This window comes from Oryza sativa, chromosome 6, assembly GCF_034140825.1.
Source record: "Oryza sativa Japonica Group chromosome 6, ASM3414082v1".
Classification (NCBI taxonomy): domain Eukaryota; kingdom Viridiplantae; phylum Streptophyta; class Magnoliopsida; order Poales; family Poaceae; genus Oryza; species Oryza sativa.
The window spans coordinates 3,062,111-3,071,862 of NC_089040.1; the positions used below are offsets into that span (position 1 = coordinate 3,062,111).

The window sequence follows — 9,752 nt, forward strand, 5'->3', positions numbered from 1 at the left end:
CGACGTACCAAAATACCGCAAAAACAACTTTAATTTTTATAATAGTAGAGATATATCTGTTTTGTACTACAAGAGTTGCTACATTTTTTTTTGAACTTGTTGCTACATTGATTAAACTTGATTGAGAACAAAACGAAAACGTTTTATAATACGCAACAGAAGGATCACGTACAATTCCAGTTTCAAATAAAATTCGAACGAAATTCTAGGCCCATTTCGAATTACAGCCCTCCAAAATTTGCCGGTGAAATCATCTTGGGCTGAATCTTAGTGGGCTACCAGTTGGGCTCAACACAGCCCCTCTCTCTCTCTCTACCAACTCAAAACAAAAAGGAGGAGAAGCAGCAAACGCGGCCGCACCCAGCGTCCACCACCACCCCTTCCCCCTCCTCGTCTCCCCCCGGCTCCGATCCGGCGCGCCTCGCCGTCAACCCACGCGGCGGCGCGGCGGCGAGTTCGCCGAAGCCATGCCGAGCTCGCCGAAGGTCTTCTCCTCGGCGACCACCTCCCGCCGCGCCACGCTCCGCCGCATCCTCTCCACCCCGGCCTTCTCCGCCGCCTGCCTCCTCTTCGGCCTCGCGGGCTTCCTCGCCGCCGCGCTCTCCTTCTCCTGGTCGCCGGGGAGCGCGCCGCGCGCCCGCTGCCCGGACTCCTCCCGCCCGCTCTCCGTCTCCGTCGCGTGGGACCGCCGGCCCGGGGATGCGTCCGCCGGGGCCGTGGCGGCGGCGGGCGCCGCCGTGGATCTCCCGGCGTCGCACGCCACCGGGTCGCGCGGGAGGCACAAGGTGATGGCCTTCGTCGGGATCTTCACCGGGTTCGGCTCCGTCGGGCGGCGACGCGCGCTGCGGCGGACGTGGCTCCCCGCGGATCGGCAGGGTCTCCTTCGGTTAGTCGCTGGTATCACAGTTTGCTAGTTCGTGTCTGCTTGTGTTGCTCGAGATCTGGCTTTAGTTTTAGGTGTTCAACTGTTGATGTTGCTGGTTACCTAATTACGGGAGTGGAGCGGAAATAGTTACTGATTAGATTTTAGTACGTAGGTAATCTAATTTGTTCATTTCTATGATCTTAGATGTAATTTTACGGTTCGTTGTCAAATAAACATGAGATAGAGATCACTCATCACTATAAGGTTGTATTTGCTTTAGTGAGATCTGCTTATTGGTATGGCCCATTGCTAGCTCTAATTCATCTATAGCCAATCTAATAGCCAATTCATACAATAGTTGCTTACTATACTATCAATGTCCCACCTACCATACACACATTATGTCCTGGAGTCCGTGCTGTAGCTGGCTACAAATCTGTAGCCCGCTGCTCTTCTCTCTCTTCCTTTATCTCTTTAAAATATGTTTACAGCTAGCTTATAGCCTGCTATTGTACCTGCTCTTAATTCATTCCATCTGTTCTCATTGTTTTCGAGGAAGAATTATGCTGCTATTCTTGAAGAAGGGATTGATCATGTGGATTTGTTAGTTTTTTTTTTCTCTAGTACTTATGTCGTGAGATCCAACTATAAGTCTACAATGTACATGAAAATGCACATGGAGGTTCCGGAATATATTTAATTCGTAGGTTCAATAAACTTTGACTAAAGCGGCCTGCCAGCTGAAACCAGCTCCATGCTGCCTAGTAGATGAGCAGCCATTAACTGTTTTGCTTCGGTTTCAGCCTAAGTGGACTTTTGTTGTCCAAAAGTCCAACCATTCTTAATAAAGAGATGATCATCACCATCTCTGTTTCTGTATTTCAGTTTCCGTTAATGGTGATTTTGGCTAACTGCCATTACAATAGTTGTATTTTTGTGTTCACTGTATTACAGATTGGAGGAAGCAACTGGTCTGGCATTCAGATTTGTGATTGGAAAAAGTAATGACAAGTCTAAGATGGCAGCTTTAGAAAGAGAGGTTCAAGAATACGATGATTTCGTGCTTTTAGATCTGGAGGAGGAGTATAGCAAGCTTCCGTACAAAACGTAAATAGCAGAACTATTATCATATGCTTTTGTTATTTCTTCAGAAAGATGCTGATTTATTCTTATGTTGTAGGTTAGCTTACTTTAAGGCTGCGTATGCATTGTATGACTCTGACTTCTATGTTAAAGCTGATGATGATATCTACTTGAGACCAGGTGCATACCAATGCCCTACATATCCTCTTACAGATTTTGACTTGGATATCATATTTTTTTTAATGGCTGGCACTTTCATTACTGATATCTATTCTGCAGATAGACTTTCATTGCTTTTGGCTAAGGAGCGTTCACATACACAAACATACATTGGATGCATGAAGAAGGGGCCTGTTTTTACTGACCCAAAGCTGAAATGGTCAGTTCTGTTATTTAGTCTTGTATGACATAATGAACCCCTTTTATGCCATATTGTTTTTTTTATTGAGAAAGTTTAACTCTATGAAGAAATGCATACAGCATCGTGGCTCATGCTAAGCAAATGTAAATTAGATAATAAAGAAATTTTTTCGTCCAGATGCGACCCTCACACCTCCACAAAAAAGTTAATAATTTTATGGTGTCAAAAAATATTTCATCACTGTATAAATATGAACTGAAAATAACTCAGTTTCAGATTCGTAATTACGTGTTTACTTCCTCCGTTTCACAATGTAAGTCATTCTAGCATTTCCTATATTCATATTGATGTTAATGAATCTAGATAGATATAGATGTCTATATTCATTAACATCAATATGAATGCGGAATATGCTAGAATGACTTACATTGTGAAACGGAGGGAGTATGTTATATTGTACAAAACCAGAACTGCTGGTACCTCAATATCCGGATGGTTTCTCATAAAGTTAAGCACAGACCACACTAGATATGGTGTGTAAAGCAAGCACTTGATCTGTAGGGTTGGAAGGCGAAGGAAAGGATTAGCAAGGAACGTGTTTACTTGATTGTTTTTCAGATGTTAATGCGCATGTATCCCAAACTAGATGAATACTCCGTCGCGTTGCTGCGGAAAATTAAGTTGCATAATATGTACAAATAAGATGTAATTTGATTATCAAAACTAAAACAATTTGATACAATTTTGAGCCTAAAAATAATTGAGATTGCATGTTTTTAAGAGAGAAGAAAGAAGAGACAATTTGGATTATAGATCTATCATCCAAAGGCTAGAAATAATTGGGGTGATGTGGCTTAATGAGAGGAGAGAAATAGCATTAACTACACTTAGTGGGGATGAACTATGTAAGTATAAAGGATTCCTGAATCCTAACGACTTTTGTCAGGTTCAACATCTTATCAGTATTATTCGAGGATCAAAGAAAATCATATATATCCTTCATCAGTTTTGTATTTTGTCACACGCTCCACCCTCCAATTCACCAGTGCAGCTGTCATTTTTGAATCTGTGCTTAAAATATTGCTAGCTTAGCTGTGCAAGCACTCTTGTGATCCTACAAGTTGGTGCAAGCACAAAGTGTTCAGTTTGTGAGTCTATTCCCTCCAACGTGATTTTCAGTTTCCTCTTTGCTATTATAGTTTTAAGACAGTTGTTAGCTTAGCTTTTAGGGTAGTATAGACAGAATTCTATAACCAAGGCATGTTGCTGTGGCAAATGGTGTGAGGGCATATATGCTGAGTATACCACATGCTGTTTGGACTTCAGACTTTCTATTGTTCCACACAGCAAAAATATTCCATGTACCATTCATCAATGACTGCTTATCATATTGTTTCTGCTCTTTTTCCAAATGCAGGTATGAGCCACAATCCTTTTTGCTCGGATCAGAATACTTCCTTCATGCATATGGGCCTATTTACGCTTTATCAGCCGATGTGGTGGCAAGCTTGGTTGCCTTGAGGAACAACAGGTAATTAACAGTACTCATCCTATCTTATTGTGAAGCAGCATTCTTCAACTTGCCTTCTCAAACCAGTTAGCCTATGAAATAGTATTCAATGTTGGTTTGGGTCTATGGTTTCCCTGCTTTGATGGCCAGTGATGGTGAGGCCACCGCTCACTGTATGACTAACATGAGCAACACTACTGCACTGCAAATCCATATACTTCTGTAAAGAAGTTGTATTGACTGTTACTGCTGTCTTACTGGCTTTCATATTAGCCTTGTTCCCACAATTCTGAGCTATTCTTGGTAGTTTTAGCCCTCTCATGTAAAAGAAGTGGTGTTTCTTTTCAGCAAAACTTTCCCTTTTCTGGCTCAACAAATTAAGAGCGAAGGGAAATAGTGTGTGGTTATTGATTAATTGCTCACGATATATTAAACTCAGAAGCCCTGGAGCCTAAAGTAAACATACTACATGGTTATGTCATGGGCTTCAGCAGTAGAAGTTTCGTACATAAGACTGTTGTTGCATTCATGTTTTTCATTTTGCATCACTGTTAAACTTCATCCACGATCGAGTCACGTTATATGTTTGTTTAATGGATTCTCACATATGTTTCTCCAGTTTCCGTATGTTCAGCAATGAGGATGTTACTATTGGATCCTGGATGCTTGCTATGAACGTCAACCATGAGAACACACATGCACTTTGTTCACCTGAGTGCACAGAGTCTTCAATTGCTGTTTGGGATATTCCAAAATGTTCAGGTTATTTACTTTCTTGACTCTTATATTGATGTCATTTGAAGTGGAAGTGCTTGGTGAATTATCTTTTTTCCTTATCTATATATTTGCGTGGCCCTTAAAGTATTATCACATCACACTTTCCTTTTGATCAACTTCAACATCACAAAGGCCGTAGCCCATATAGGTCTGTGAAGCTGAGAATCAATAAAGTTAACATTAACCTGCACAAGTATTGCATAGTACTAAAAAACCAAACTCTTGTTAGGAAGATGAATAAAAGTGAGGGATGTGCTTGTGCAGAAGCTGGTTCTGAAACTTGCAAAGCATTGTTTTTCTCAAGGACACTAATGCCTAAGATCTTTCAGTCTAGCTGACGCATGCTAACATGTTCCCAAATCTATCATCATCCAGGGCTATGCCACCCGGAGGTAAAGATGCTGGAGCTTCATCGAAGGAAGGAATGTACAGGTGGTCCATCTGCGGTGTCTGAATCTGACGACCGATAAATTATCGTCCCTACACGGACTACAGTCCAGGCAACATGATGACAGAATGGTTGACCACTGACGCCTCGAATGGATTGCCCGAGCATTCACTGACTTCACCAGGCACAATCATTGCCTGGGGCGCGCCGTCCAGGCAGCCAACACCGCCGATTTCAGGCGTCAGATACACGGGATCACAGAGCTCTTGTTCCACATTCTTGTCACATTCTCATTTGCTTATGACTTCAGAACTTGGTAGTATATTCTTGCCAGGAATGCTCATCATGTGCCCTTGTGAAGCAGTTTTGTTGTATAGTAGTAGAATGCATCACAAATTAACACACAGTTTCTATGCTTCGTACTTTTGAATATATTTTTTTAACCTTCGCTATACGTAACATCCTTCAACCTCTATGGTAGGCTTGGTTCTGTGTTTCAATCCTACGCATGCCATGTTTTTATTTCTTTTTTTTGTTTACTGCGTTTATGTAAGTATAAATCAGCCGCTCTGATTGATGCTTCATGCTTGTACTTGCTTGTGTGCCCTGTCCTAGTTTGCAAATGTGCATCACTATCATAATCAATAGATGTGTTAGGCAATCAAATACGAAGATTCGTCTCCTCCTTCCAAGGATGGGTCGCCGTTGGATTTAATTCCAACAGCTACGAATAATTCAGGCCATCCCACTTGCGTCACCCACATGCCCTGCATATTACTCCATCTCATGTATTCAAGTCGATTTGATGCAACTAGCTAGATTCAGCAGTAGGAGAGCGAGTGCATCACTATGCAAGAGTAGCTTGCTTTCCTTTTGCATTATTGTACTTGGAGCATATGCTGCATATCTATCTATCCTTGGATAAATTTGCTCAGGTTTTCCTTCCCCAGTAGGAGTGTCCAATTTGTTCATCAACCTAGTGGTTAGTTAGCTAAAAGTTTGCAATGAGAAGAAAACACTGTCACTTTCACTTTCAGAGTCTCTGACTAATAATGACAAGACCGTCTCAGACAGGATGACCATCAGAGTGAATTTTCTGCAGTTGCTTTTCCTAAAGCACAGACCACATGCCCCTGGCCAGGCAAAAGATCCAAACATAAGCTGCCATGGCAAAAAAGTCTCTTTCTAAAAAGCAAAAGAAAAAAAATAACTGAGTATAATACCATTGATGATTCATTTGATTCTGGAAGAGAAACAATTATCAAATTACAACAGTAACCAACATTTATTCTACAGATGCCATCGCTTTCTTTGCTTTTTTGGCAACGCAAGTAAACCATTTCACCGTCACACCACCCACCATATATGCCACCCAAATAAAAATCAAGAACCCAAACAATTCCCCTTTAATTAATTCCCGCTTAATTAATAAACACCAGCCTTAATAATAAAGTAATAAATTAACTAATGGCTCGTTCTTTCCAGTCATTTTGCCTTAGCTGTGGAGGATGGCCGGGCTACAGTACGGGCCGTTGAGCCAGCCGTCAGTGATCTGCTTGTAAGCTGCCTCGGTGAGGTGGATGCCGTCCCAGCTAAGATGCGACGCCGGGTTGGAGCACGCTGATGCGCCTGACATCCCACACCTCGCGTTGTTGTTGTAGTTGAACTTGCCGCCGCCTGACCCGCAGCACGTCTCGAACACCGTGCTAAATCCTACATGTCAAAAAATATATATAGCTCATCAGTTTAATCATCTTTGGTCTCTGTATCATCTACTCCATCCGTCATAAAACATAAACGATTTTGAATGGATGTGACTCTTTTTAGTGCTACGAATTTAGACGTCCGTTTAAAATCTCTTATATTTCAGAACGAAAGGAGTAGGATGCACACTGCCAAAACGCCACTGCTCGGGGGTAGTCGTTTGACACTGTCTCACATGTGTGTTTAGTTGGGGGAACATGGGGTGAGTTCCGGTGAGGGAACGGAGGAACGTGCGTGCAGTTGGATTCGTAGGTACAAACATAAGTCCACACACCTAACCGGGCGTATCTGCCATTAATCTGGCATAATTTGGGTGTCTAGCTAGTCGTTGGAGCAAGACGACTACTGTTCCCCCCATATAAAATGGCAATCACGAGCTCGGATTGCCCATGTCGGACACTACTACCCTACTTAAGCAAACTGCTCATTCACTGGCACAAAACTGAGGAATCTTGCTACGGCTCACATGGCCCCCTGTCTCCCTCGTGCACAAATTTTTTTAAAAAAAATCCAAATCACGTTGCAACGTACGGGCAATATATACGTAGACTGTGTTTAGTTCACACTGAAGTTTAGAAGTTTTGGTTAAAATTGATACGATGTGATAGAAAAATTATGTGTGTATGAAATGTTTGATGTGATGGAAAGTTGGAAGTTTAGAAAAAAACTTTGGAACTAGACAGGGCCGTAGAATTAGTTATTTTTGTGTAACAGTGTAAGCGGAGTGGTGTGCGTACCGTAGTTGCCGGGGTTGCGGACCATGTCGTAGACGCCGGAGTAGAAGTCGGCGTACATGATGCGGGCGGACTTGTACTTGGATTGGAGCGCGGAGATCTTGGTCTTGAGCTGATTGTTGTGGTTGGTGGAGAGGTCGTTGAACTTCTTGAGGCAGCCGAGGCTGTCGTAGTCGGAGCTGGAGGAGGTGCCGTAGATGGTGAGGTAGATGGGGAAGCAGCCGATGGGGAGCACGCCGGGGACGACGACGTCGACGGCGCCCATGGCGATGAGCTTCTCGACGCCGTTGGAGATGGTGTCCACGATCTGCGACGTGTACGTGCTCGCCTGGTCCGCGCTGTACCCTCCGAACAGCATCGCATTGTAGTCGTTGCCGCCGAACTCCCCGAACACGAACAGCGAGTTCGCCAGGTAGCTCTTGCAATCTGAAATTTAATCGAATCGAATCGAATTGAATTCTTGTCAGAGATTTTGAAATTGTGTGGTGGGAAGAACAGTGAGTGAGTGATTATTACTCTGGCCGCAGACGGAGGAGGAGATTTGCTGGAACCACTGGATTTGAAAGCTGATGGGGCCGTTGTTCCAGATCTTGTCGGAGAGGCCGAGGGAGCGGAAGAAGTTGGCGTCCATGGCGGTGGCTCCGGTGATCGCCATGTTCGCTCCCTTCTTGAAGTCGGCGCTCGTCGACTTCGACGGCGGCAGGAACGGCAGCCCGAACTTACTCGCTGCAACAACCACCAGCCGCCGCCGTCAGCTCGCCGGAGCAAGCAAACCAAGAAGACGAAGGAATCAAAGAAAGAATCAAAGTTACCGAGGAAGTCGACGACGACGCGGCCGTCGCAGCAGCGGCAGGTAGGGGAGCCGAAGTAGGTCTCGCCGTAGGGAGGCTGGGTGAAGGTGATCTGCGACGGCCTGCCATTGGTGCACAGGTTGCCGGTGTCCGTGATCGAGTCCCCGAAGTTGTACACCGCATTGTACTTCTGCGCCGCCGCCGCCGCCACCACCATCGCCGCGCACACCACCACCACCACCCTCCTCGCCGCCGACGAGCTCTGCCTCCCCATCATTGCAAAGAAATTAAAACAGAGCACAAGCCAAGAAAAGAAGAGGAGAAGCAGAGCAGTGGATGATGTGATGATGCGTGGAAAGGGCAGGGGTGGCGCGTTTTATAGGCGTGACCGCGTGAGCCCGTGAGGAGGCGTGAGGCCCGTCTGCCTGGCGCATCTGGGGACAGGTGTAATGTAATGCATATCATGTAGTAGTAGCAATGTAATGCACTATCATGTGTGCACTTTACCTTTTCGTGCCGTCGGTATTCGGCAAGCACTGTTCCTCCCGGATCCGGGTCCTCTACCATGCACCGCCCGATCGGTATCGGACGGTCGAGATCGTCCGATACGTCGGTCGGTTTGCGACGATATGGATATTTGTTCCCAGCAGGGGTTTATTATCCCGGGAGAAAACCGGTTCTGATTTCGTGAAATCTGGTTTTTTCGGACCATGTCTAAAACATAAACCGCTCGGGTTTTTGTGTGAAGTTAAAAAATTAAAATAAAAATGGATTATTAATTTTTTTCCAGATTTGTTCGGATTTCATCGGTTTTCTTTTGGTTTATCAATGGTTTCTACAAAATCCGAAGATACTGCTCGTGAGCGATTTTTATCTGATATCAGGATAGCGAACCACAGTTTCAAGGCATGTATGCATATGGTATGGAGTTGTGGTCAAGATAGACCAAGGGAGTATACCATTTGTTCGACTTAGGACAATACAAATGCCGTCTTAAGATGATCTGGACAGTCCATTGTACACCATCGAACGAACTAACCGAGCGCGAGAGACCATTCGTCCTTTCGCGCCCGGTACAGGTGGTTGGTTACTGGAGGGAGGGAGGCAGGAATAAGGGGGGTTAGCTGATTTTGTGAGCTGTGGAACAATCTCCTTTTTTTGTTCATGCTTTGTGATTGGGAAGAGGCGACTTCCATGTGATTTTGTGGGGACTTTCGGGTGGGCATTACATTATGGGTGGTGCGTGTGAGTGGCTTTGCAATCAGCACCAGAGAGAGAGAGAAAAAGAGAGACTTAAACCGAAGAAAAATGATTGAGAAAGAAGCAATATATTGGTGTTAGCCAGCTAATTAATTAGTACTCCATCCGGAGTACCAATCACTGGCTGCTGATGCTGCTGCCGCCACTAACCATGATCAGTCCCGTGCCAAGAAGGATTTGTCTCTCCCTTTGAAATCTCTTGCCACCTTTTTGGTGTTT

At 44.5% G+C, this 9,752-nt stretch overlaps 2 protein-coding genes across 2 annotated transcripts; one reads left to right on the forward strand and one right to left on the reverse strand.

Moving 5' to 3' along the window:
• Window positions 1-356: 356 nt before the first annotated feature.
• Window positions 357-5,438, forward strand: LOC4340182 (probable beta-1,3-galactosyltransferase 14). Its single transcript, XM_015787740.3, has 7 exons — window positions 357-886; window positions 1,820-1,972; window positions 2,046-2,128; window positions 2,228-2,327; window positions 3,727-3,840; window positions 4,439-4,581; window positions 4,972-5,438. The coding sequence occupies exons 1-7, from the start codon at window positions 468-470 to the stop codon at window positions 5,064-5,066; spliced, it is 1,107 nt and encodes a 368-aa protein (XP_015643226.1). The 5' UTR covers window positions 357-467; the 3' UTR covers window positions 5,067-5,438.
• Window positions 5,439-6,195: 757 nt separating this feature from the next.
• On the reverse strand, window positions 6,196-8,622 carry LOC4340183 (GDSL esterase/lipase At5g45910). The gene is made up of 4 exons (XM_015787739.3): window positions 8,295-8,622; window positions 7,999-8,208; window positions 7,486-7,908; window positions 6,196-6,697 (listed from the first exon to the last, which is right to left on the reverse strand). The coding sequence occupies exons 1-4, from the start codon at window positions 8,548-8,550 to the stop codon at window positions 6,480-6,482; spliced, it is 1,107 nt and encodes a 368-aa protein (XP_015643225.1). The 5' UTR covers window positions 8,551-8,622; the 3' UTR covers window positions 6,196-6,479.
• Window positions 8,623-9,752: the final 1,130 nt, after the last annotated feature.

Excerpts from the sequence above, each read along its gene's own strand:
- LOC4340182 (XM_015787740.3), top strand. The coding sequence starts at position 468 with ATGCCGAGCTCGCCGAAGGTCTTCTCCTCGGCGACCACCTCCCGCCGC. Across the intron at positions 1,973-2,045 it reads AGCAAGCTTCCGTACAAAAC|GTTAGCTTACTTTAAGGCTG; the intron begins GTAAATAGCAGA and ends CTTATGTTGTAG. Across the intron at positions 2,328-3,726 it reads ACTGACCCAAAGCTGAAATG|GTATGAGCCACAATCCTTTT; the intron begins GTCAGTTCTGTT and ends TTCCAAATGCAG.
- LOC4340183 (XM_015787739.3), bottom strand. The coding sequence starts at position 8,550 with ATGATGGGGAGGCAGAGCTCGTCGGCGGCGAGGAGGGTGGTGGTGGTG. Across the intron at positions 8,209-8,294 it reads CGTCGTCGTCGACTTCCTCG|CGAGTAAGTTCGGGCTGCCG; the intron begins GTAACTTTGATT and ends TGGTTGTTGCAG. Across the intron at positions 7,909-7,998 it reads CTCCTCCGTCTGCGGCCAGA|ATTGCAAGAGCTACCTGGCG; the intron begins GTAATAATCACT and ends ATTAAATTTCAG.